At 42.8% G+C, this 27,562-nt stretch overlaps 2 protein-coding genes across 2 annotated transcripts; one reads left to right on the top strand and one right to left on the bottom strand.

The window, feature by feature from the left end:
* Window positions 1–1,903: 1,903 nt before the first annotated feature.
* On the top strand, window positions 1,904–15,244 carry DCLRE1C (DNA cross-link repair 1C; the record flags this gene model as incomplete). The annotated part of the gene is made up of 14 exons (XM_082490522.1): window positions 1,904–2,012; window positions 2,138–2,189; window positions 4,122–4,206; window positions 7,036–7,095; window positions 7,610–7,665; window positions 8,716–8,817; window positions 9,081–9,153; window positions 9,318–9,458; window positions 9,982–10,083; window positions 10,700–10,836; window positions 11,003–11,057; window positions 12,418–12,506; window positions 13,367–13,467; window positions 14,190–15,244. The coding sequence occupies 14 exons, from the start codon at window positions 1,904–1,906 to the stop codon at window positions 15,158–15,160; spliced, it is 2,133 nt and encodes a 710-aa protein (XP_082346648.1). The 3' UTR covers window positions 15,161–15,244.
* A 1,252-nt stretch (window positions 15,245–16,496) lies between these two features.
* SUV39H2 (SUV39H2 histone lysine methyltransferase) lies at window positions 16,497–27,339 on the bottom strand (the record flags this gene model as incomplete). The annotated part of the gene is made up of 7 exons (XM_082495368.1): window positions 16,497–17,466; window positions 19,422–19,537; window positions 20,762–20,891; window positions 22,477–22,623; window positions 24,387–25,058; window positions 26,020–26,165; window positions 27,321–27,339. The coding sequence occupies 6 exons, from the start codon at window positions 27,337–27,339 to the stop codon at window positions 19,428–19,430; spliced, it is 1,224 nt and encodes a 407-aa protein (XP_082351494.1). The 3' UTR covers window positions 16,497–17,466; window positions 19,422–19,427.
* Window positions 27,340–27,562: the final 223 nt, after the last annotated feature.

The raw sequence follows: 27,562 nt of genomic DNA, 5'->3' as shown, positions 1-27,562 counted from the left end.
AGAAACAAAATATACAGACACATACCTGACAAAACAAACATAGAGGCCATGACAAGAAACAAACCTCACCACTCACACTAATTGATGGGCTATCAAGAAACTACAGGCACCACTTCCAGGAAGATCAACCATGACTTTGCAACTGATAAGACTGTAAACCAGGGAGATCCCAGCGAGGTACAGGAATTGTTAGAGCTGTACAAACCCGCGAGGGATGTGCAGAGCAGGGGGAGCAGGCAGAAACAAAGGTGGGAATAGACAGAAAGGAATATAGAAGAGGCTGGTCGTGTGTAAAACAGTGCCAGTTGGTACGCTTGCCTGGCTGAGCTCTGTGCGTGATCATCACAGTCTGTCCTACCTTCTTATATCTTATTAAATCTTTTCTTAACTATCTGCGTAATCTCACTCTCTATCCCATGCATGTGTGTGCTGCAAGGACTAAGTGCCAGCTGCTGGTGAGATCTGTGTGTGTGTGTGAGTGAAAACTGGTGCCAGCTTCTGGAGTCAGACAGGGGGTATGAATGCCCCTGGCCCATGGGGTCAGCTACTGAAGCGAGTGGGGTCTTTGACTTCCAGCTACTGGAGCAGGAATGGGGTGTGTCCTGAAAAATCAGCTACTGGGGAAGGGCTGGTGTGAGGGGCTCCATGCCAGCAGTTGGAACAGGATTGTGGGTCACAGTCTGCTTACCTGGTGCCAGCTGCTGGGGAGGAGGGGTGAGTGTATCTTCCCCAATCCAGGTATACATGCAGTGCATATCCATATTCATTAGCAAACTTTAATGTGGACTAGCTGGTGAGCAAGGAGGGGAATTTGGGTCCAGGCCAGGGTATCAAGCAGATAGGGGTGCTTGGCTGTACGAGTCCCAAGGGGACTTGTGAACATGAAGTGCATCAAGAGATGAGTGTGTGAATACATATTTGATAGCAAGCATGAAGCTGGACTGGTGGGCAAATAGGGGATCCATTAAGCAGGTAAGGGGGGCTGGGATCTGTGCAGGTGTGCTGGGCAGACAGAGGAGTTGTGCTGGTGCTCAAGAGAGCCACAAATGTTCATGTGCTTGTGAGCCTGGAGAGTGGTATGTACGTGCCTGCACTAGTGAACTTTTATTGCTACCAGATGAAAAGGAGGAAAGGGACTTGTCTGTGTTTGTTTTACTCAAGTCCTGCATGTAGGTGCTGTTGAAGGCAACGCCTCATCTGTGGCAGTCTGTGCGACCAGGCATGTCTGTGACACATGCTCACCTTTGTTACTCATTGAGCCTACAAACGGGAAAGCAGCAGCTGCGTCCCTCAGCCCAGGCAGAGACCCCCAGGCTGGGCTCCAGTGGCCAAGCAGGAGAGGTCCTGGGCCAGAGCAACTGGAAGAGATGGGTGCGCTTCTTAGATCACTTAACACAAGTCAGCATTCACAAGACCTATTTGGGAGCCTGGAAGAGGCAGTAAGAGACTTCCAATAACTTCCACAGATTTTACGTAAGAGCTTCTCATATTTGCCAAGGTGTTCAGGCAGAGGTCTAGGCGCCGGCCCAAAGTCACTACTGTGACTATACACCCACCCTGCTCCCACTGCCATAGCCACAAAAGAGTTGCTCAGCCCTCAGATGACCCACCTCGGTGCGAGGGCCAAAAAACAGGGTCTCTTCCAAGGCGGGGAGCAGCCGCCGAAACGCGATAGCGACGCTCCTCTTAGCGCTCCTCGCAGCACTAACGGTCGCCGCCGACCACCGTTGCTAAGCAACCGCCCCTCCCACTGCCCCTTTAAGCAGCCGTTCTCGCCTCTCCCGCCGAGCGTCTGATAGGCCGGCAGGAGGCGGGGGCGCCTTACGATTGGCTGATGGACTGGCGAGGCGGGGCCTCAGGGGGGTGGGGCGAGCGCGGCGGAAGCGGCGCGGCGTTCGCCGCCATGAGCCGGTTCGGGGGTCGCGTGCGCGAGTACCCTGCCGTGTCCATCGACCGCTTCGACCACGACAATCTGCGCGCGCGCGCCTACTTCCTCTCGCACTGCCACAAGGGTGAGCCCCGCCCGTCCACCCATGGCAACCGCCACCCCCCTCCCGTCCGTCCGTCCGTCCGTCCGACCCCTCCAGTGTCCCCGTGCGTACCTCCCCCCCCATGACGGCCGTGCCTCTCTCCACAGATCACATGAAGGGGCTGCGGGCGCCCGCCCTGAAGCGGAGGCTGGAGGGCAGGTAGGGGCTGGCGGCGGGGCTGCCTGAGGGGGCGGAAGGGGCTGCACCGCCCTACGGCGGCCCGGCCTCAGCGGCTGCCGGCCCGGAAGCCCTGGGGAGGCGGCGGCTGGTTCAGGGCAAAGCGTGAAGAAACTGCAGTGGGCCACGGAGTCGCAGAATCAGAGTAGTTTGGGTTGGAAAGGACCTTAAAGATCATCTAATTCCAGTCCCCCTGCCATGGGCAGGGACACCTCCCACCAGACCAGGTTGCTCAAAGCCCTGTCCAACCTGGTCTTGAACACCTCCAGGGATGGGGCAGCCACAGCTTCTCTGGGCAACCTGGGCCAGTGCCTCACCACCCTCACAGGAAATAATTTCTTCCTTATGTCCTATATGAACCTACCCTCTTTCAGTTTAAAACCATTGCCTTTTGTCCTGTCACTCCAGGCCCTGGTAAAAAGTTTCTCTCCATCTTTCTTTAAGCCCCCTTTGAGTACAGAAAGGCACAATAAGGTCTACCCAGAGCCTTCTCTTCTCCAGGCTGGACAACCCCAACTCTCTCAGCCTGCCTTCATAGGAGAGGTGTTCCAGCCCTCTGATCATCTTCTTGGCTCTCCTCTGAACCCGCTCCAACAGGTCCATGTCCTTCTTATGTTGGGGACCCCAGAGCTGGATGTGTAATCCAGGTGAGGTCTCACCAGAGCAGAGTAGAGGAGCAGAATCCCCTCCTTCGCTCTGCTGGCCACGCTGCTTCTGATGCAGCCCAGGATATGGTTGGCTTTCTGGGCTGCGATCGCACGTTGCTGACTTGTGTTGAGCTTCTCATCAACCAACACTCCAAGTCCTCTTCCTCAGGGCTGCTCTCAGTCCCTTCATCTCCCAGCCTGTATTGATACTGGGGCTTGCCCCAGCTGAGGTGCGCTTGGCCTTGTTGACCTTCATGAGGTTTATGAACTTCATGAGGATTTTTGCTGCTGTTACTCCCTGGAAGTTTGTTGGTGTGTGAAGGCAGCGCTGTGCCTGTGGTGTGAAGAAGGCCTGCTGTGCTCAGAGGTGTATGAGCAAGCAAGTAGCCAGCAGGTTGAGGGAGACAGTTATTCACCTCTGTTCAGCACTTGTGAGATTTTGTCTGGAGTACTGAGTTCAGTTCTGGGCTCCCCAGGACAAAAAACATCAGTGTTTTGGAGCAGGACCACCAAACTGGTCTGGGGCTGGAGCATGTGATGCGTGAGGAGAGGCTGTGAACTGGGTGTCTTCAGTCTTAAGAGTAGGCGACAACTGTGTATTGCTGTTTGCAGGTAGGGGTAGAGAAGATGAAACCACACTCTTCTCAGAGGTGCATAACAAAAGGGCAAGGGACACCTTTTCTTTTTCACCAGGAGGATGGTCAAACATGGAAATGGGCCCAGAGGGGTTGTGGGGCAGTTCCTCGGCACTGTTCAATTTATTGGAGTCGATGTGGCATCTTCTCAGATGTGAGCAGAGAGTCTCTCTTTGCCTGTCAGCTTTCTGTGCACATGCTAGAGCTTGATAGGAAGTATTCTGTGTTCTGCTGAATCCTAACTGTCCCAAATGCCTGTTCCAAGGAAAGCATGCATGTCTGAAACAGACCTTCTTGGGTATGTGTACGTCTGTGGATATGTGTACATGTGACCGTGTGCCACACTATTTATTTCTGCACAAAAATACGCATGCACGGGCGCACATAGGTAAGTCTTTGGGTTTGCTGTGTTGAACAAAATCTTACTCGACAAGGTGGAGTAACTCACCTTGATCTCACTTCTCGTTGGGGCAAAACTGCTCCTGCAGGCTTACTGCTCTGCAGGTCTCCTCAGATGAGAGAGGTTTGAGCACACATTTTGATGTACTATGTGCCAGGTGCTGATGCGTTGTTAGATTGTTCCCTGCCTCTACTTTAAAAAAACACTCATCTGTGTTTTTGTCTCCTCACAGTTTGAAAGTTAAATTGTACTGCTCACCGGTAACTAAGGAACTGCTGCTGACTAGCTGGAAATACAAGTTTTGGGAGAATCACATTGTAAGTTTTTGCTTATTTTTAAATTATCACTTTCCAAACAGTGATTCCAGGGAAGAAGCAGCTTTGTCTCCTCAGAAATGTCTAAATGTTGGTGTTGATACAGTGTTTCGGGGCTCAAGTGCCTACATCAGTATGCCTGTCCTCACTGCTTGCTGTGGGGGATTGGTTTATTGTTGTTTACTGTTTAATCTTATTTTTCCCTCCGCAAAATTTATCCTTCTCTCTCAACTTCAGCTTTAAATGTCCTCCATCTGTACATTGATCATTTGTATCCCTTCTTCATTTCCTTACCTTACTCATGTCTCTTTGCTCCTGTCCTTATTTCATTTCCCTTTTGCTTTCAATAAAGTCTTGTACTGCTTGGAGTATGTATAATGTAGTTATGTTATTTCCCTTTTGCTTTTTGGCAAATGGACTATCTTTAACAAGAATATGTTTTAGTGATGTAAAATCACCAAATAACTTAATTAGTTCACTTGATTTCCACTATTTTGAGCCAAAACTCAAGTGATCAGTGGTCATGTATGGGTATGACTTCTTGTTACTTATTTCCTTCCCTTTGCAGATGCGGGCTTTGAAATTGAACATGTTTCTTTTCACATCTTATTGTATGTACATACGTCATCACATAGTGTAAGGATTTTGCTGTATCCTCCAAGAAAGGACAGGAGAGCTTTCTAGTCAAGTGAAAGGTCAAGAAGGACTTCAGGCAAGCTGAAATTTCTTTCCTTGGGGGAGTTACGGCTCAGAGTTTCCTTAAATAGGTTGTAAGTGTGAGTCTTCAGCTCCATATTCAGAGAAACCCATGAGTGGCACCTAGGAGGTAATTCTGGGTAAGAGGAAAAAGAGAAGAGTGGGACTTTTCTGGTCAAGGTCCTAGTTTAATTGTGAAGCTAAGGGAGAAGTTAACTAGCTTTATATGAAGCCACGAGAAACAGAAAGATTTAATGATTTGGAGTGTGAATATGATTCAGGGCTCTGTGGAAAGGACTCTGAACATCCCTTAGGCCTGTTTGATGTGTGAAGGAGCACAGTGTGCATAGGTGACAATTTTTTTAAGCCTATAATCTTCTTGGACTAGTGAAAATAAAATGGAGTGGGTTTGTGGTGGGTTTTTTATTGGTGTTGGTTCGGGTTTTTTTATTTTTATTTTTAAGGTTGTGTCTGTTTGCTTCTAGTATCCCTTGAGTTTAACCTATAAGAAAAGGTCCCTTGAGGAGAGATACCTGTAAGCTATTAGGAGTTTGTATGAGCAGTAAAAGGAAAGTAGGCAGTGCTGGTCTCGACATCCCTGTTTGAGAAAACCTTAGTCTGGGAAGAGATGCCAGAGATACCCATGGTACAGTCTAAGATGAAGCACAATTAACACAAATCAACAGAATTAAAAAAAGTACATAGCTGCTGCTCCCAGGAGTGACCGCTGGTAGCGGTGTGAACTGCACAGGCCCTAAATCAGACAGTAGCTGTTGGACACTCAAAAGCTTTGTCTTACAATAAATAAGCTTTCTACTTGTAGTGTGACTGGGAAATGAATTAACAGCTGATTTGATGTTCACCAGACTGTAAGAAGCAATTGTGATGTCAGCTTCCAGACAAATGTTTTTATGATTTCCAGTCTGACCTTTATTTGTATGTACGGCAGGAGAGACTCTGAATCTGCTGTTGGCTTTAACATGTAAACTATCAAAGAGGGGAGAACTCTGCTGGAGATATCATTTATGGTTATGAAGCTAAACTGTGGCTGTCAGTGCAGAATTCTTCAGGCAGTTTATATCTAAAACTTGACAATTGTTTCACTGCAGTAGGAAATTTGAGAATTACTGAGAAATATTGAGCATGCAGAATTTAGCTCAGACTCTTGAGTTTATTCAGCTTCGGAAATTGTAGATGATAAAATTAGTATTGATGTTTAGAAAATCAGCTCTTGCTAGTGGCTTGAATTCTTAGTATAAAATACTTTTTGACACACGTATCTGTGTTTTGGAGCAAGCTCTGAGTTTGATTGGTGTTCTGATTTCTGGCAGAGAAGCCAGATGTTACCACCTTTGTGTGAGTACCAGCGGAGTGGATCTTGTGGAGCTGCCCAGATATTTGTGATGCGGTGTTTCTTGAATCCATCTGGTGCAGTGAAACCCAAGGCGCTGAGGAGACCTCTCAGCTGAGAAGCTGGTGGTTATACCTGAGGAGGGTAATGACAGGAGACTTTCCTTTTACTTTTGCTTTTTTAGGCAGGAGAATTATAAACAAATATTGTCTAAAACAAAGGAAAAAGCCCAGGAGGATGGGAGGGAGAGGAGCCTGCATAGCAGTGCTAACCTTGCAGGTGGCCACAGGACCATGTTGCAGGACTCTTTTAGTAGATATGGCAAAACAGGTGACTAATTGCAGTCTATAGATTAATTGCCTCTACACAAACAGAAATACATGTTGCATGTGATTTGTGGGCTCTGCTTCTGGTAATAGGGAACAGCGAGAAGAAGTGCTGCAGCACAGAGATCTGTCCTAGCAAGATCCACTCACGTGTTCTGGGACTGGGATGTCTTGAGCTTTGCACTCATCCAGAAATAAGGCATATAATTCCAGCCAGAGACACCAGAGCTGTTGCTGTTCGAAGTCCTAACTTTTTTAGACATGCACACCTTGATTGAGGTATCTCCATTTCATTTTCAGACAAAAAATGAGCTTAATTTTACAGGCTTGGCATTAGCTGCAGTAGGTGCTAAAGATGTCTACAAAGAATGCTTAGGTGTAAGCTAAGTATTTACTTATAAATAAGTATTTACAAAATGTTCAGTAAATCCTGTAACGCATTTATTAATTTTGTTGCAGGTTGCATTGGAAGTTGAAACTCCAACTCAGATTTCTTTAGTAGATGAAACATCTGGTGAGGTAAGTCACCAAAAAAAAAAATCATATGATTGTAACGGGCAGTAATACTCTTTCTTACCTGTAACATTCCAAGTGGACAAGCTATTTTTAAAATGTATATTCCTTTGTCTCCAAGATATGCAGCCACATGATTTCCTCGTCCCTGCTTTGTTGTTATTATCATAGCATTTCTTTGGTAATGTCTTCCACAATATTGGTGATCTCCTGCCTGGCTTATTTTAACAAGCTTTAAGTGCAGGACTTAAAGGTCTGGTAGAGCATCTCCATGTAGGACTGTCTTGTGGCTGAGTGGCTTTCATGAGCACCACACAATATTCAGTCCTCTCTTCTGGTGCGACAGGGTGTTTGTTGCTCTTCTGGGCTTTTTGGAATGTGAAGAGACTCTCTCTTCATTCAAAAGAAATACTAAATGCTGCAAGAGGCTGTGGGGAGTAATGTATTGCTTTCACTGTGTCGGTGAAAGTACTGGTAGTACTTACTACGGTGTGAAAATAATGCTAATTTTCTCTTCCAGAAAGAAGATATAGAGGTGACACTTCTACCAGCTGGTCACTGTCCAGGATCAGTCATGTACGTCCTTTCAATACTCCAAATGTCTCTGCTGAGAAATTTATCCTATAGAGTTCTCACTAAGTACTGGGCTTTTTTTTAACTAGAAATAGCTAGTAAAATTAAAATTCTTACTTAGAGATAACACTGTTGAGGCCCATGAGCTTTGGTGAAGGTTGGAAAACCACTGTGCTATCTGGGATCTGTCCAGACAGAAGTTGTTACATTGGTGGGGCAGATTACTTTTCCTCATGCCTATCACGGAATCACGGAGTTTCAGAGTTGGAAGGGACCTCTAGAGATCATCTAGTCCAACTCCCCTGCCAAAGCAGGATTGCCCAGAGCACATTACTCAGGACTGCATCCAGGCGGGTCTTGAAAATCTCCAGAGAAGGGGACTCCACCACCTCCCTGGGCAGCCTGTGCCAGTGCTCTGTCACCCTCACTGTAAAGAAGTTTTTCCATGTATTTGAATGGAACTTCCTATGTTCCAACTTGTGCCCATTGCCCCTCATCCTGTCACTGGGAACCATTGAAAAGAGCCTGGCTCCATCCTCCTTCAACCCACCCTTTAGGTACTTGTAAGTATTAATAAGGTCTCCCCTCAGCCTTCTCTTCTCCAGGCTAAAGAGTCCCAGCTCTTTCAGCCTTTAATATGAATATTGAATAACAACTTTCTTGATTTCAACTGTACCTAAAAATGACATAGAAAGCTATGATTAAAAAGAAATCCTCCGTTTCTTAAATATGACATTAAAAAGAGGGTGCCCAGCTTCCTGGTACAGATGCCTAATAGATTCCTTTGGCTGCAACAGACAGCTGGGCTACCCTCACAGAATCTGTCAAGATTTCTGTCTTCAACTCTGACCAGCCCGGGCACAGGTTATTTTCCAGACATACTGAGTCTGAATTATTTGGTTTATCTGAAATTATTCTAGGACCAAATGGAGCCCAGTATTTTTATTAAATCATACATTAGTCATGTAAACTGCTCTAATCAAGGTAACAAATTGACCCCTGGTATCTAATGCTTTGTGTTGTTGAGTTTGACCGAAGTGTTTCCGTTTGTAGGTTTTTGTTTGAAGGTGCAAATGGCACTGTGCTGTACACAGGGGATTTCAGGCTTGCAAAAGGAGAAGCAGCCAGAATGGAGCTTTTGCATTCAGGGACCAGGTAAGGCTTCAGCTATTCATGGGATTTAGAAGGGATAAAAGATCATGTAGGCATGGACAATTCAGGAATAATGTAAGCTTTTCTTCTTCTTTTTTTATTGTGGATTAAATATATTTGCAGTAAGCCAATGCTGCAATTACAAGCCCCTTTTGACTTGCTTTTTGTAATAAAGAGGAAGAATTACTTTCTTTTGGAGAGAGAGGAAGTGGTGTGTCTCAGTACTGTGACGCACTGCTCACTCTGGTATCACATTTCTCTTTCAGAGTAAAAGACATCCAGAGTGTGTATTTGGACACTACTTTTTGTGATCCCAAATTTTATCATATACCAAGCCGGGTAAGTCTAAATAAGCCATGAGAGGAAAAGTCCTAAAGCCATTAATTAATTAACCACCCCTTTGCTAGGTAACTCTTGCAAGGCAATGCCAGTTTGCATTACCAAATTACAGCACTTTGGAAGTATCTTCAAAGATGATTCACAACATTTTCTAAACTTTTCAGGAGGAATGTTTAAATGGGATCTTAGAGTTAGTGCGAAGCTGGACCTCACTGACTCGCTATCATGTTGTGTGGCTGAATTGCAAAGCTGCTTACGGATATGAATATTTATTCATAAACCTCAGTGAGGAACTTGGAATCAAGGTAATGTTTCTGTAATTGTCGCTTTAGAATAGGTCTTCGGGAATCACTGTGGGCAGTCAACGAGCTGGAAATGGTTGTTCAGAGGACTGCTGTGTGTGAATGATGTGCATTAGCCTCAAGTAAAAAGCTACAGTTGTGCTCAAAATGAGTTAACTAGTTGATTTCAGTCTGGAAAATCTGGGCTCTCCAGGGAGAAGTTAATCCCCAGTTTTCAAGTTGTGTTTGCCTTTCTCCCTTTTATCTCGTGAATGATAAAAGCCTTCTCATTTATGACATTAATAGTTAGCGGATATATTCTGACTTTCTTTAGTGAATATTCATCCCTCTTCAGCACAGGAGGTATGTTCTGCTTGTTCTAGATGTCCAAGTTACTTTTGGCTAACACTTCTCTGCTTGGCCATTATTAGTGGGTAGTAATTGTTTAAATGCCTACAGCATTTATTGTGAGCAGAACCACATCTGTATAGTTGCTTCAGCTGCAAACACCTTGAGCTAATGAAGAGTAAACTCTGCCTTTCTCTAGGTGCACGTGAACAAACTTGATATGTTCAGAAACATGCCAGAAATCCTCTACCATGTTACTACAGATCGGCACACTCAGATTCATGCCTGTCGACATCCTCGGGTGCGTAGCATTTTGAAAAGCTTCTGCTAAGTTCACTGTGAAAGGCTGGTTATAGCTGTTGATGTTTTTTTGGTCCTGTTGTGCTAATGAAGACTGGGGCCAAATGGTGGCTTAATGCAAAGGAGAGCGAGAACTTCGGTTAGTGGATTCACGTTTGTTTTTTAAAACTGAAAAAAAAAAGTAATAGCTGATCCTGGAAATAGTTTAATTGTATTTGAAACTTGAAAATTGTGTTGTTAAATGAAGTAAGACAAACTGTGGATTAGATCAGTCAAGTATTATCCATTTAAATATATCAAAAGCAGTTTGTCTGGTGTCTCCTGCAGCCATGCGCTGTGTATGTGCAGTGTATGGCCTTCCCTTTCCAGGATGTCTATCATGCTGAAGGCTCCAACTTGGAGGCGGCACAGGTAGAACTGGAGATCGCACATTGGGGCATTGGTCTCTGTGATAGATATACTTTGTCAGCTGCACTGTGGAAGTACGATGCGACAGCAAAGAGTGTTTCAAAGAAGTTGGAAGGGAGAGGAAAACTTGGTCTGGCTAGATACGATGTTGCTCAATTTCTGGGGGGAAAAGGTCAGGATTACACTTAATTTTATATTGCATTTGACAGGATGATGACTGCTTTCGAGGGAACAGACTGCCCTGTGGGATGACTTGCCAAAATGGAATTCCCTTGCGTATAATCAGCATCAAGCCCTCCACTATGTGGTTTGGAGAAAGGATCAAGAAAACCAATGTAATAGTGAGGTGAGCATTTGGGCCATACAGAAACCTGTTGTTTCAGGTGCGTATCTTGCCTGACACTGATATAACTGAATCTCAAAAGGGACTTTTTAAGAGTAGGTTATGTGTGCCTGTTGACTGAGGATGAAGAGCAGTTACCTAATTTTTGTGCCTCGTCTTTTTTTTTTAGGACTGGGGAGAGTACATACAGAGCTTGTTTCTCTTTCCACTCTTCATACAGTGAGGTTTGTATACTTGTAGTACTGAGTACACATTGATTAAAAAATTAACTAAAGGAATTTTTGATTATCCTGGAGAGGATGACATGACTTGTCTCAATAAAATAAGTCTTGTCAGTAATAAGACATAAGGGGGTGGGAAATTCTGGATGCTGAAGACGAGTTTCATTTAGTGTAGCTGCAGAAGAGCATGTTAAGGTAGGGCAGGATTACAAGCCTGCTTTTTTATTCTCATCGAAGTATAGGTCACTGCTACAATTGTTTTTACGGCCTTTCTATTTTAGATTATTGTGTAACTATGCAATGCTTTAAGCTTGGAATTTTTGTTTTCAATATGTTGTTTATCAGCTGTGACTGTTTTGGGTGGGTTTGCCTCCTTTTCCCTGCCCACACATTTAAATAGAATTTTCTCACATTGTAGCTGCCACTGTTACTCCTCTTTCAGTGTTAAAGACTAAAAGGAAATTGGTTATGGCACTGTCCTCTCTGGAATCACAGACTGTCACTTAATGTGACTCAATCCAGTTCTTAAAATACTTCACTAAGAAACTGAACTGAAACTGGATCGGTGCTAACAATTAACCTGTCACAAAGCCTTGCGCATACAAAATGGAGATTATTCAGAGCCCTAGGAAGACAGTCCGGGTTTTAAGATCCTGCTCTGCCATGCAGAATTTTAAATGGCGGTACTGGCGTAGCACATACAGCATGGCAGCTTTGCTGGCAGAATATGGGGTGTAGCGTGTTGTAACAGACTCATACCTCCACATGCAGAAATAGATGCGCCCTACTGGTTTGTATAGATACAAGTGTGATCTGCAAACTTGCAAGCGTTTTCAGTGCTCGGCACTGACAAAGCCTCAGCTGGAATGGAGTGCCCCAAACTGAACACAGTTCTTCAAGAAATTTACTGTCTGGAAGACAACAGAGTAATGCTTGGAAAAAGTGATGCGTGTTGTCATAATGGGTTTTTGTAGCGGACTAAAGGGAGACTTTAGGAGAAGTCTTTGAGGAAGGGAATACCCGATCTGCACAACTAGGGACTTGAACTCCAGTAAGAAAAATGCAGGTCTGAAAAGCAGCAAGGACAGGAACAGATCTGTGTAGCCTTTTCCTTCAGAGACACTGATGGCCTGCACAGTAGTTGATGATTGCTGTGAGGTGGTTACGTGAGGCTCCGTTCTCAGCATCCTTTCAGACCTGTTTCTTGTTGGGGAGCTATCCGCTTTGATAGTCTTGGCTCATGGGTCATATTGGTCTTTACATGAGACAACTGGAAGTATTTGTTGTGGGTGTGCTGCCATTAAGTGAAATTATTGACTGTTGATGTAACTTGTTAAACTGCTTCTTCTTTTCTTCAATTCAGATTAAGGATTTCCTGAGCTATATCAGTCCTGTGAATGTGTATCCCAATGTACTGCCAGTGGGTGGGACAGAAGACAAAGTTATGGAAATGTAAGTGTCAAGTGGCTGCCAAGTGGAGGTGATCTTATCTCTGTTCTTGTAAAGACAAGTCCTCTCCTGAATCCCAGCCTCTCGAGCAGGCCACTGCCTTTTGCTTTACTTGTCTGATAATTCAGATACTTTCTTTTTCTATATTCAGTCCTGCAAACTTGAGCTTTCTGAAGAACACTTTTATGTTGTGCTAACCCTGAGAGTTTATATTATACAGACTACTTACATCTATAGAGGCTTTTCTACTGTTAAACTCTGTCTGGGTGGAATTTGAATACATATTCATCTCACTTTATTCTGTGACCCATTTCTATTTGTCATTGCTACTTCTTGGAAGTACCTTTTAAAGAGGGTTTCTCTGGGGACTTGGACTCCTAACCTGTGTGGAGCATCGCAGAGGCCTGTGCTCCTGCACTGCTCAGATGCTGGCAGCTTAGAAAGCGCTCTTACGGACCAGGAGGGTCGTGGTGTCACACAGTCTGAACAAGATGAGCACTTGTTTCTTTGTTCCTTTTTCTTTTCCTCCTTAGTAAGAAAGGAGATACTTTACAATTATTGAATACAACTGCAGTCAGATTTTGAACCTGTCATCTCATCCTCTCTAAAAGTTTCCAAATGGTGTACATGTTTTAAGGTAAATAAAAAGAAATTACAGATTTCTACCTTTAAGCTGCCTAAGATCACCAGTGAATTAAGAACTTTTCCGTAGCTTTTGCTGTCCTTTGCTTTAACACTTTTGCTGCAGTGCCTCTGAAAGGCATGAAGCAGTATACTTAGATCAAGTTAAAAGATTGGCTTTTGCTCCTGTAAGTATCATCTGCTGAGTTGTAAATATTAATCGCTTTCCTCATTCACCTCAGATTAAAGCCATTATGCAGGTCATACAGGAGAAACATGGAACCCAGGTACAAGCCCTTAGGAACACTGAAGAGAGTCCACAAGAGAGACTTATCTGATACAGGTAAAGGTTGTGCTGGTGCTACTGTGCCTTAATGAAGGTCTGGTACTAAGCAGAGGTACCAAAGCCATGGTGTTCACCACCGTCTGTCTGTGTTCAAAGCAGCATTAGAAAGAAGAAATATAAATAAAATCAACATGTTTTAGGAGGGCAAGAGCACACTAACTGTGTAAAATCGCACTTATTGCTTAAAAGCCCTTTAAGTTTCTGGAAAAAATCCATTCTACGGTGCTAGACTATCCCACCTAAAGCTGTTTCTAATGGAACTTTGCTTGTATCACCTCTTGTGTTGTGGGGGACAGAGCACTGTATCAGTGGAATTGCCTCTTCATTTTCTCTGTACATAGCCTCTGGAAAGCCACTTGGGAACTAGAAGACAGCTTTGGGCCTGCTGCATTCTCTTTGGCTGTTTCTGAAGTGCCAAGCACATGAGGGTGATGTAGTCCTGGCAAAACATGTCAGAGGTCTGAATAAACTTGTCTGCCAGGGCTACATCTGATCTGCTGTAGCTTATACGGAGGATGGCAACCAGCATCCTTGTTCCTTTCACTGTGCTAGACAAGGCAAACTCTGTCACTAAAGTCCTGCTATGTCTCCATCTCGGTTAAAGAACTTTTTCCTCTCTTCATACTAAAGGAATTTTTATTAAAACCGTGTTCTCAACAGAATTTTATCAGAGAACTGAACTCTTCTCATTTTTTTTTTTCCTGTTCTTTTCTTGACAGATGAAGATGATCTCTTTGATAAAGAATTAACTCCTGCAAGGCCTAAGATTCCAAAACATCAGAGAGAAGAGAGCAGGCCCTCCAGCACAGGACAATCTGAAAATGGTGAAGGGAACATTAATGAGGGCACAGAAAGTTACAAAGCGACCACAACTTACACCTCCCTCAGGGTAGACTTCATGGACTGTGAGGAATCAAATGATGATGATGAAGATGATGAAGAAGAAGAATCTGAAAAAAATATAGTTCAAGTTCTTTCCCGTGAGCCAGATGGCACTTCCACATCAAATTTCAATCGAGTAACTTGTGACCAACAGGAGTCTAATGCTGATGTCCCTCACTGGGATGCATTTTTTAAGTGCCACAAACTAGAAGAAAGCTCTGAAAATGAGGACAACTTCCCATCTTCAGCAGATGCTGGGGGGTCCCAGTCACTCTTCAGTGATTCAGATGGAGTAAGTGACTCAACACACATCTCCTCCCAAAATTCTTCTCAGTCGACACACATATCAGAGCAGGGGAGCCAGGGCTGGGATAGCCAAACAGACACAGTACTCATTACCTCCCAGGAGAGAAATGCGTTGGACTTCAGCTGCTTCGGCAGAGGTGGGAGCAGAGCAGTTGTTTCTGCATCGCAGGAGACTGCCAAAGACAGTCAACCTGACAGCAGTAGGTGGAAGCTGCTGGGTCAAAATAGTTCTTGTGCCTATGATGTTGCCTGTGACTTGGAAAGCAGAGACACTGAGAAAGCTGAAGAAGCTGGCGCTGCTCATGTTCAAGATGTGCTGGTGGAAACCAGTGACGACTCCAGGACTCCTGATCTAGACCTGAGGAGGGACTCCCAGAGCTCCTCTGACTTTGAAATTCCCTTGACTCCTGATGCTGAAGTGCCTCAGCCAGATAAACTGCACTATTTATATAAGAAGCTAGCAGCAGGTGAAAACATACTCAATGAGAAAAAAGTCTCCTGAAGATAGGTGTAACTGAATACCTCATAATAAATACCAAGATTTTTTTTATCAAACCCCAAATGACTTTTCTCTTTAGTGCTGATTACTAGCTGCACCTATGCTAGTCGACACACGTTTTCAGAAGTATCTGTCATAAACAGACGTTTGCAGCCTGTGTAACTTTATTGTTCCTTCCATGAGATACCAAAAGGAAGTATTCCTAGGAGGGTCTCTAAAAGCCTTCTGCCTCCCCAGGTTCAGTTGTCTTTAAGTAGACAAAAAAAATGGACCAGACAAAACTAAGGGTAGAACACTAAATTAAATTTAGTGATTCTCTTTATTATGAGCTCTAAGAGTTTGCCTTCAATATGTATGTGATCTCAGGTTTTAATAAAATTACCACATTTTTAACTGTGGAGAGGAACACATCTCTTCAATGCAATAAAAGGCATTGAAATGATGCACTGACAACACAATAGTTTCACTTTGACTTTAATCCTCAGTTTTCACGTCAGTGTTGCCAAAATTCTTAGCTTCTAAAATGGAAATGTGATTCAGGTTTTTGTTAAATTGCAGTCCCTACAAAATGCCTAAACAGCAGAAGTCATCTAAAAATCCATGTGGTCTTAAGTCCTAAACTTTTAGTCCTAGACTTTTAGTATGACAGCTCTCCCCTCCATGTACCTCTTCAGTTTTCCTGCTACCTTTAGCACTGTGTGAGTGACAAACCAGCCAGCGTTCTGCTATTGGGAACAGGGGCAGGAAGGGAAGAAAAAAAATAAAATTGCTGTAATCTGTATATGGTTTTAGGGATATTCAAGTCCATTTATTTCTCCATTGTTACCTTGCCCACTTCTTTCCTGGGATTTGTTAACATACTTTCCAAACGTGGTCTATCGACATCTTTAAACAATCTTCAGTGAATGCAACTCCCACTGTAACTACCTCTGTGAATAAAGTCATACAGAGCAAAATTTCTTCTGTTGGCTTATTTCCTTAACTGTAAAATACATTTAAATTCAGGGCTGAGTTTACAGTGTGCTTAAATATACAGGAACCCAGTCTACTTCAGACAAGTCAACAGTGTAAATTTATACCATTTCTTACCAGCCATAAACTGAATAGGAAACACATGACTTCCTCACGATCATGCTGCTACAGTCCATATAGTGCTTGAAAGTTTGGGTACAGAACAGGGAAAATTTGGGAACAGGAATTCAGAGGTTGCAGTCTTAAAGCAAATTCTACTGCTACAATTAATTTTGACAGGCTAAGATTTTTTTTTTGTTAAGAATGACAACAAGAAGAAAAAAACTAAATTTAATTTATTTTATCAAAAACTATAGGAAGGTAGCAATACTAGAGATCACACATTATGAAAAGAAAGTGTTCCTGAGCTTACAAAATGCATATCTTAATGTACACAGTCCTAAAACATGCAGTAGAAATAACCAAAAGGTTGACTTAACTTTGAGATAAGTAAATAGACAATAGCTTTTCTTACAGGTGATCTTGCAGCTTTAGTTTTGCTACCAAAAAAAAAAAAAAATTAACCCCCACGGAAAAGAACAGCTAGAGGACAGATCACAGGTTACCAGTCTCTAAGAAGTGCATACACACAACTGACCTGGTGGCCACAATGGTGGTAACAGACCACAAAGCAAAACAAAGGCAGAAGCTAGGCTGGTTTAGGGTCCTTAAGAAAGTGAAAATAGCTTTTTCTCCTTTTCCAATTAGGCAGTTTTCCCCCCAAAGTCATAAAAACAGCAAAAGTAGTTTTAAAAGTGACACAGTGTCCCATTAAATTAATTCACTGACTGCAATCCAAATGGACTGTGAATATGTAAATATAAAATACTGTTCAAGGCTCTAAATTGGAAACTAGATACATGGGTTTACTTCCAATAAATACAAAATACTGTTACCTCCCAGAACATAAATTAACGGCCCTTTATTTATCGCACAAGAGGTAACACACATATCCTTAAAGAACAGCAGTGTTATTCCAATGCTGGTGGTAACATATACTGCCTTGGGAAAAAGGCAGACACTGAACTCAAGTAAAACTTCAAAGACTTTTATGTTTTAAAATGCATTTACTTGCAATTTTTAAACCAAACTGGGCATGGACATAGACAAAAAGCATGTAAAACCAGCCCTGTGTCATCTTGAACAGGAGAGGCCAGAAAAACTTATTTGGTAAGGAATCCACTTCTTGCGGCAGCCATTCTTGCCATCCTGTACCCACAGGGAAGGCTGTGGCTGCAGCGGATTAAGGAGCTGGAGATTGCAGATTCCATCCACGTGGAATGCATCGCCGAATCGGGCTACATGCAAGAGAAAGTACTAATGACTCCAAATGATGCAAGATCACCCAGAGTTTGATAACATTAAAGCTCCCCATTTCACTTCAACTTTATATAAAAAAAATAAAATCATCAGAGAGATGGCAGGATAAAAATGAACTAGATTCAGCATTTATCCAAGTGTGTGGATACAGGTGAGCCTGGTAATGTCAAATACTTTTAAATCCAAGCAAACTTTCTCCTATTCATTAAACAATATAAAATATCTATTTCAATGTGTATCTCTCTGTATTGTAGATTACAAAACTTACACAGCAGTTTCAGTGGCCCACACTCATCACCCCAACCGTGAAACTGATTTTGGCTAGTAGCGTATAAAATTTCACTTTCTGCCAAAGAACTGGATCTTCAGTGCAAACACAACTGTGCTTCTTAATGAACAACCAACCTGTATCATCCTTTGAAGCACTCTTCTTGGAGTGCCTGTAATTAACATGAAATTTAAGGCATTTTCTAACAAATTAAGTAAACGGTTATATGCTGGGTATGCAACTTCATTCACCTGAGCCAAGAGCGGTGCACCTTATAAAGGTAACTAGCTGACCTATGATACATAGCTGGCATCCATTTATGGAGCAACATTATTCTGCCTGACCCTATCAACATTTACATGATTTGTAAGCAATATGCAAGTTTTACAGGCTTTTAATCCATGAGAATAAAGCACTTGAATAATCCCTGGAGCACTCCACTCATAACCTACCTTAACTGCTCTTCAGTGTTTTTGAAGCCAAGCAAAACTTAGCATAGATTACGAATAGATCAAGACAACTTTAAGATGATCAGGAAAAAAAAAAACAACTCAAGCAGCTGAAGAACAGTACATTTCTCAGCCTTTACATTCAAGAACATCTTACAAATGTTTACAGCAAATGGGTAAATTCTCCCCCCTAATCTAACTTCTCTAAAAACATTTTCGCAACAAGAAAAAACGGCCCTAGTATCTTACAAGTCTGTCACTAGATAAAAGAAGTCACAGTATGTAAAAAATTAAATCAAAACCAGTTGTGACTACAAATCAATTCCCGGGGTATCTTTGCACCTAACAGATAACTGAGTGTATCTCCGTAATGCATCAGCTCTGTTAGACTCTGTTTGTTATCTATTTCCAAACCGCAGACAGTCATTTGTTTCAGCAATGACTGCCAAATTTCTGCAATGAAAACAAACAGCGTACCTTACTACAGATAATCTGATATTTACAAATTCTCTGTAGAACTGCAGACCGCCTACAGGATCCTAACTAAAAGCAGAATGTAACAACTGAAAAAAAAAAAAAAAAGTTTGTAAAACTTCTAAATAACATCAGCTAAAAACGTTAAAGACCTTGATCTTACACCTAGAATCTGCTAAAGCCAATTGCTTTACTTGCATGGGCTTCAATGCACATGTAACAACTTGTGTTCCTGTGAACCTTTATTTAGACAGTCTGATGGCTGGCCTTAACACTTCACCCTTGTGCCATAAACGTTATTGCTAATCTCTTGAAGCTTTTACTTATACAACAGAAAAGGCAAAAGAACTGTCAGCTATGATTCAGGATTCAAATGAAATGCCTTCACTTTTCATGGTATAGAAAATATGTAACATCACTTCATCCCACTGACATCAGCTCCTATGAGGCCTACGGTGTAAGGTCACAATCAAATGTTCAAATCAACGTACATTTTAAGGATTTCTCTTATCATACATTTTACTGCTTCCTAAATAACAGTTCTAGAAAAATCAATTTTTAATCCCTGTTATTTGCCTGAAACACTACATCTCTTTCTTTGGCCAATGCCATTTCAATTACAAATGTAATGCCTTGTTTTCCTTGTACTTATTTACGTTAGACGCATACTTGAATGTACGTGTGAAAAAAGAGTCTTCTTAAAACACATTTAAAAGAGAACAAAGTATATGACTTTGGATACCCAAACTCAGTTGAGATAACCTCTGCAACACACAGCTCCACATTTACAGACAGTTCTGATCCTCTTTCTGGATGGGCTAAGACCATCAGCAGAGTCTGAAGTCAGATCTATTGAACCTGTGACACAGACAAACACAAATACGGAAGTTTTAAGAGACAGACTGAAACTGTGGTAGGTATTTAAATGGCTTCAAAAGCCTTCTACCACCCCACTTCTTAGGAGAATTGTGTGTGAAGCTACAATCAAAGTCTACTGACATGCATTACAGCTACTTACACAACACCTAGCATATGTATCAGAATCCAAAGCTCAACAATCTCGAGCCTTGTATCCTCAGATCTGTATCCATACTGGTCAGCTGAGAGAGCAGCTGGAGTATAAAGACACTTCTTTGAAAATTAAATAGCAGGGCCAACAATACCTTGCTGTTGTGCATAAACAGTTTGCACGCAAAGTCTGACAAACACAACAGCCCTGCCAGCAAGCCTCAATAATTTTTTGTTGTATTGGAAAAAAAATTAAGTCATGGTTCAGGTTGGAAGGGACATTTAAAGACCTTCTCATCCAACCCCCTTCAGTGAGCAGGGATATTTCGCACTAGATTAGGTTGCTCAAAGTCCTGTCCAACCTGAACTTGAACACTCAATGGAAGATAAATTATCAAAGGATCATCTGGTAAAATGTTTCGTGAGAAAGGGAGTTTAGATGAGATTATCTAGCACCTTGTCCAATCGCATCTCGAAAATCTCCAGTGGTGGGGACTCCACCATGTTCCTGGAGAGGTTGTTACAGTGAGTGATGGTTCTCCAAGTAAAAAACTTCAGACTGTCCTTCCATCCTAAACACCTGTACCATAGGACCCACATCCACAACTGAAACCTACAGACAGCGGAATCCAAAGACAAACCTATGCTGCCTTAGACCACTCAGCTGTTACAGCTGTCTTTATCACTGGTAGATTACTTAGAAGGTAGTTTACCTGAAATACAAATTTGAATACAGGAAAGCTTTTTTTTAATGGTAGCCTGACCATTCCTTTGAGAATTCTTGTAACAAATATTCAGAATAATTTGCTTTGTCAGACATTCCAACTACAAGCCCTTGCTGCAAATTAGGAGCGCTGAAGGAGGTAATGAACCAGAGGTGCACACAAAAGCTTCTGGGTGCACTCTATTTGCACTACACGTCAAAAAGTTATGTCTGTTCTAGAACTAGGGGGTGTTCGAGAGCTGTGCTAGGGGGATGCAGTGCCTGACCTGAAATGCTATTATCAGTCAAGTTGCAACAAAACCTGCCAGTGCCCCAAGCCTCCTGCAAGAACAGCGTTAAAATCTGCAGACCTTTCATCTGATAGTCAAAGGTCAGCTCTTCTCCAGCCTTGATGGTTCGTGTAGAAAACAGCGCTATTCGAGGAAGACGCAAGTCGAGGTTATCAATAAACACATTGAAGACTTGAAGATTTGGATCACACTGTAAGGCAAAAATTAATGTAGTTTCTGTTAAGAAAAACACACAGTAAGTTTCACTGAAGTGTTTAAGTAAAGCAAGGTCACAGGAAAAGAACTGGTTCTTCTCTCAGTGACAGAAGTCTGAAATCAAGTTATCTTCTGAAATCAACAAATTACGTTCTTGAAATAGTGTTAAAGGAGAACCCTCATAGCTTAGAGTCCTTTCAAGAAGGCAACCTTTACAAAGTACGTAGACTACACGTCTATGCAGCAGCTTATTAAAAAAAAATAATGGTACCTTCAAAAGATGACAACAAAAAAGATGGCAAACAAAGCAATTAAAGTTACATTTTAAGGTTAGTTATTTACCTACAAAACCCACAATAAGAATTGAAGTTGAAAGAAAAGAAAAAACAACCTGGCATTTCAAGCCACACACACTCACTATTCTGTAATTAGGTTTAAGCGTTGCTTCCAGGCCAGAAACAGTGTTTTTGTTTTATGAATAAATTTCTATTTTCAGTTGCTAACCTGCTTGGCTTCTGAATTATCTGCTATGGGCTGGGTGGCAGGGGGAGGGTCAAGGACACTAAGTAGGAACTAGAAATCACTTTGTTTTTTCTGGATTGTCAGAAATCAGCTGTCACTGAGGCAGTCTGTTAAACTCTGCATGCTTTTTTGCTCTTTAACAGTAACATATATCCCACGTTAAAGAATGAGAAGTTAAGTCAGACATTTAACTCTACGCTGAAGAGTGAGAATACTTCACCCCCGTTTCTGAAAGTGAAGAGCAATTGGTTGTATCTAAAACTCTGCTTCACCCTTCTCCCTAGCAAGCCTGCACAAAATAGAAAACTCATCAGCTCACAAATCCAAAGACATGAATTTACTATATTTGTAGAACACTGACTGCATATCTCACAAACACTACATCAGTAAGAAATAATCATTTTTAGTTCAGGAACGATACACAATTTCTTTACAGATGCAGTTCAGCCTTCTCGCTTTAGGTACTTCAGTCAAACAGGAAAGAAAACACTACAAAAATTTCTTGTTTAGAATTTACTTTTGAGTTGTCTGGCAAGTTGAGATTTGGTATGAAAAGGTATCTGCAGGGGGAAATACCAAAAGAAAGCATAGGAATTTTCATTTTTTCCTCTACCAATGTTTGAAGAATGAAATTTGGCATAACCCCCCATCCTGCCCTGCTACAAAATAATGCATCAATTCCTATAATCTTTGACTCTTCACTAATTATATTAAGTACTTCTCACGTGTTAGGTCTTTTAGTTACTTGGAAAAAAACACACCCAAACCAACCCTATTTTGGTTGTCTAGAACCAGCAGATTCAGCGACAACCCCAGTCCTACCAGATGCCCACTTCAGGCAGCACCTCATTCCCAGATTTTTGTAATAAGTCCTGCTCCGAGTAAGGCTAAGTATTCTGTTCTATGTATTATGTCATCTAACTGACTGGACTGTGCTGACATGAAACATACTCCAAAAAAAAAATGTAAATATGGTAAAATATTTACAGCAGGAGAAGATGCTTCTGTCACAATTAAGATAATTGTCCAAATTCTTAGTATACAAAACAAGGTCTTACACTGTGATTCACAAAGTGGGACACATTTCCATATCGAGCTGCATCTACTGTAAATTCATCTGAGTCATAGTCCAAATCAAACAAGTATGTATTTCCCTGGTTGTCATAGAGCTGGCCTCGTCTCTCTGCTTCCTCACTTGTAATCACCTAAAAAAAAGAGAAAAAAAAAAAAAAAAAGCAACCTGCATCATGTTATTCACTATTACTAAATTAAAACAAAAATCACAATCCATTTAGAGAAAAAACTTTACTTAGTAAAAAATACCACATTCACTTTTTGATGTTGAAATAGCATTCCATCTAGCAAAGCAAATAAAGAATACATACATACAGCTAAACTAATTTGTTAGTGACTGAGGCTTCTCTGGATATAATTTTTCTATAGCTGATGCATAGCCCTACCTTATCTCAGGTAAAAAAAAAAAAAAAAATAAAAAAAATCAGCACCTTCTATTAAGAGTTTTGATAATGACAGATACAATCAACTGCTTCTGGTTGAAGTTTCTATACACACAATTTTTTCATTAGACCAGGAAAGCTTTGTTTATTTCACATAAAGTTTCAACTTTTTCCCTTTGCACAGATGAAGATCAACAGGTACCAATCTTTACAACCCAGTCGTATTTACAGTCCAGTATTCATCTCCTCCCTCCCTAGAAGCATCTCTTCCTGCTATTTTTGACTGCAATGAAAGATCCTATTCATGACAACTTAGACACATCACTTCACAAAGGTGAATCTATGCAATTAGGTTAGCCCAAGGTAGAATAACTAGTCACTTTTAACAGAAGCAACAGCTTAACTTCATCTGCAGCCTGTTACGTTAAGTGTATTCTGCTGTGCAGACTCAGCAAAGAAATCACAATTCGGCAGCAAGAAGGAGATGAAATGTGGTGGAATTGGACAAAAAGAAAACCTCTAAATTTTTTCTGACACATCAGATTGAGAACTTATTCAGCAATAGGGAATAAGTAGATTCAGGTGAAAGGGTAAATACACACTCTTTCCTTCAAGCAACAAAATTGCATCATCATCGCTCCGCATTAACCGCTCAATAGAGGGATTCTGAATGACCGACAAAAAAGGTATGAACCTGAGAAGTTAGAAGATTTGGGGAAAGAAGGATGGAGGGAACACAACAAAACATAAATATCTGTATGAAAGGACAGAAGGAATTCTTTTGAGTCAACTTCATAGCAAGGCAGATTTGTGGCAGAAATACTTGATCAGAGAGGCTGCCAGGAGCTACTGATGTAACGGGCCCTGAAGCAGAGCAGAGGCTGAACCACATAAACACAAGGCAGGACAAAATCTCAAGAGTAACTAAAGTTCTCTATTTTGTAACATGAAAGTTCTGTCTGAAATAGTATGAGATTGAGTAAACAGATAACATCCATACTCCAAGTCTTATTCTTGACGTTAATCAAAAATAATCAATACATTTAGAAATCCTACCTTAGAAGTTCAGATAAAACAGAAGAGAGACTGACAGACTGGGTAGGGAGTTTGGTAACAACTGTGCTTGGGGAACAGCAAAAACTACAGTAATAACAAGTAATAAAGATGATCAGGGAAGAGTGAAGAATAGGACTGCCATGAAAGAAAAGAAAGACTTGCCTTTAGAAATACTACTAGGGCACATATCTAAAATAATTTGATGCAACATATGGGATAAATTTTCTCTATACATTCAACCTTTTACAACTGCATTGGAATGGAGGAACATTCTAGACAATATAAATTTGCTGTCATATTGAATGTCTATTTAGCATACTTTTCCACTCAAAAGTAGATTTATCTATTATATAGTAAAAGTCAAGAAGTGTTAAAACTAAGAGAAAGCTCATCAAGATTTATCTCCAACATTTCCTTTTTTGTAAAGAATTCATATAGATGAGATAAATACATACCTCTCCAACGTACTCCATCACGAAACTGTTGGTTTTAATTTTCTGGAGGGTTTTTACTCCCCAACCACGGCCGTTGTTAGTTCGGAAGATGCAAAGAGTATATGGTGTCCCTTTCTGCACTATCCTGTTAAGGCAGTCAGGCCCACACCTACAAAACGAATTGCATTCATAGATGGGCAAGCCGGGCTGGATTTTCAACTTCTTTCGTTTATTGTAAGCCAAAATAAATCCAGCCTCCTTTGGACAGCACTTCTCAGCAGGGCAGTCAGCGCATTCACAGCCTGTCGTTATTCCATTTATTACATTTATTCCCGGAGCAGGTTTATACTCATTAATGTAGTAGAAGTCTAAAGGAGGGCCTTCCAGATCCACAGTGTTTTCTACCAGAATCATTGCTTTATGATTCTTTTTCCTGTTGAGTTCTTCTTTCCATCTCTGTAGAGCTATTCTTTGCTTAGCTTTCTTCACAATGTAATCTGCAACTGCAGGTTGCAAAGCTTTAACATGGTTTCTCACTTTCAGTGCTTTGCCTTCTCTCACCCGAGACAAGTACTCATTCTTGTCAGTAATAAAGTTTTGAAGAATCAATGGGCAATTCAGATTTTTCTGAGGTTCCCAGGTATTTGAAGATTCTGGCCATCCTTTCCATTTCACCAGATAGTATTCTGTGCCCTTGAAATACAGAAACAGATACAGATTTAGCCACATTTCATTTTGCAGAAATCCAGCATTGCAGAGTACACAGACAAACATAAAAGAGCTCTGGAGTTAAGCAACGGCATATAGAGCAGAAGGTCTTGATGTCCCCACAACAATTAGAATTGGGGAGAAAGAGAAAAATTAGTTTTCTGCTTGCAAATTAACGTATAGCACAACTTCATATACTTTACATATCATCTCTAGGGGCAAAGAAATAAATAGCTGGGATGAACTCTGATCACTAACGTTATACCTGGATGAGGCTAGTTTGTTAAGGCTGTTAAAGTAAGTTATACTAACTAGTTGTATCACATACAGAACAAATAAATAATTCTAAACTTACCAAAAAAAATCTCCAAAACCCACTATTTGTCATATCAACCACCCTCATAAAAGAGTAATCCATTCAAAACACATAAAATTTTATTTATAATCAAGAAGCATACATTTTTTACTTAATTTTAAAAAGGTCAAATAACTGTAACAAGGCCAAATCCTGAGACTGAATTTCACTGGCCCGATTAAGCCGTAGGAATCCAGTTGCAGTACATGGCCCTAACTCTTCATCAAAGGGACTGCAACAGTCGAGAGAAATATAGACTGTTACCTGCAAATAAAGGAGAAGCATCATAATGCATACCAAGCTACAACCTAAAAGCATCAGCATTTTGCTTTGCTTCTAGATACACACAGGTGAGAACATTTCATATTCTAGCATCTCCATAATTTCAGAAAAAGACCTTCCTTCAACATACCGAAAGCAGTAGTTATACCGCTTTCTGTTTACTGTTCAAAGTTTAAAAGATATTTCATTCTACGTCAGCAAGAGCTTCGTCCTCCCAGCCTGCTACTTTATATTATAAGCAAAACTACCTTTGGCTCGCTTCCAAATTTCAGCTGAAAGAGCGATCAAATTGGTCTGTGTTTCTCTTACCTCTTCTACCTTGTAGTCACACAAATACTCCACCTCATAACTCTTTAGATTCCTGTTGGTGATTCCAATGGATTTACATCTGAGATTTTCCTTCCTACATAATTCTTGGAGGGTCTCAAGTGAAGCTAGACATGGCACATACCAAGCTACAATAAGAAAATTGGTAAAGAATCCTATTTAATGTCTCAGCTAATGAAAACATTACGCCTTATCCCAGAGTCCCCACATTAACATTGGTGATAGCGGTCCACGAATCTCTTGTACAGCTCACAAAGTCAAACTTAACCCTTCTCTAACAGGTAAAGCAAAACACATCAACGACCCCTTCCTGCACCTCTGTTCTGTACAGTACGTACGTTTACAGAGAACAACAAACATTTTGCAGGGCAGAAACTTCCACGGGTGAAAGCTGCGCTAAGAACTGAATGGCTTCCCTGTGATTACAGCATCCCATGACCAAACTCTGGCAACGAGAAAACCTCCCTTCTTTAAGAAGACCGCCAAATATCTGCAGTTAGTCAAGTGGAATCAAGCACTTGCAATGCAACCATGGTGACTGGACGGGGAAAGGGAAGCTCCACTGCGCTCTTCCAGAAGGATCGCGGGTGCCTCGTCAGCCAGGCGGGTTTAAAGGGACGCAGAGCGGCATGGCAGGAGCCCCGGCTCCCCGCGAGCCCGGGACGCACCGCCGGGGGGGTACGGGGGTGTGTGAGTGCGTGTGTCGGGGGGTGAAGTTTGGAGGAGGAGCCGCCCGTCGGGATGCGCCGAGGGCCGCGTCCCCCTCCCCTCCGCCCGTCCGGGGGACCCCTTAGGCTCTCCCGCCTCAGCACCCACCGCGCGTACCCTCCGGTTCCCGGGCCCCGGCGGGAAAGGGCCGCCCCCGGAGGAGTCCACCTCCTCCAGGAAGTTCGGGGAGGGGGCGGCGGACGCCTTACCCGCTCCCCCCCCCCCCGGCGCCTCTACCGACCCCCCACCTCCATATTTACCTCAGGCGCCCACCCTCCCCCCGGGCCGCCGGCGGAGCACCCCCAAGGAAGCGGGCAGGGTCCCCAGCCCTCCGCGCCTGCCGCCGGGCGGCTGAGAGACAAGGCGGGGGGGGGTGATGACCGGTCCGAGCGGAGTTGAGCGAGCGGCAGCGGCTCCCGCAGCCCCGGGAGCGGAGGGGAGGCCTCCCCGTGCCCCCGCGCCCTCCCGCCCCCCCTCCCTTCCTTTTCGGCCCACCCAGCGCAAGAGAGAAGGGAGAGAAAGCCCGAGCGAGGTCCCTCCGGCCGCCCCGTCCCCGGTCACCGCCGCTCCCTCACCTCCTCGCCAGCCCTCCATCTTGAAGAGGGGGGGGGGGGTAGGCGGGAGGAGGGTGGGGGCGGCCGCTCGCGGGGCCGGAGGCGCCGGTGTCGGGTCGAGGCCCGCGCGTGGCTCCGCCCCCCTCCGGAAGGGGGCGGGGAGCGGAGAGGCGGGGCGAGCGGCGGCGGCGTGCGCGCGCCGGCGGCGAGTTTTGGCGGGCGGAGGGTCGGTGAGGGGAGCGGGGCCGTGAGGGAGGGAGAGC

The sequence above is a fragment of the Vanellus vanellus genome, assembly GCF_965231255.1.
Source record: "Vanellus vanellus genome assembly, chromosome: 1".
NCBI classification, from domain to species: Eukaryota; Metazoa; Chordata; class Aves; order Charadriiformes; family Charadriidae; genus Vanellus; species Vanellus vanellus.
The sequence above is the reverse complement of the archived record's forward strand: the minus strand, read 5'-3'. Positions and strand labels throughout refer to the sequence as shown.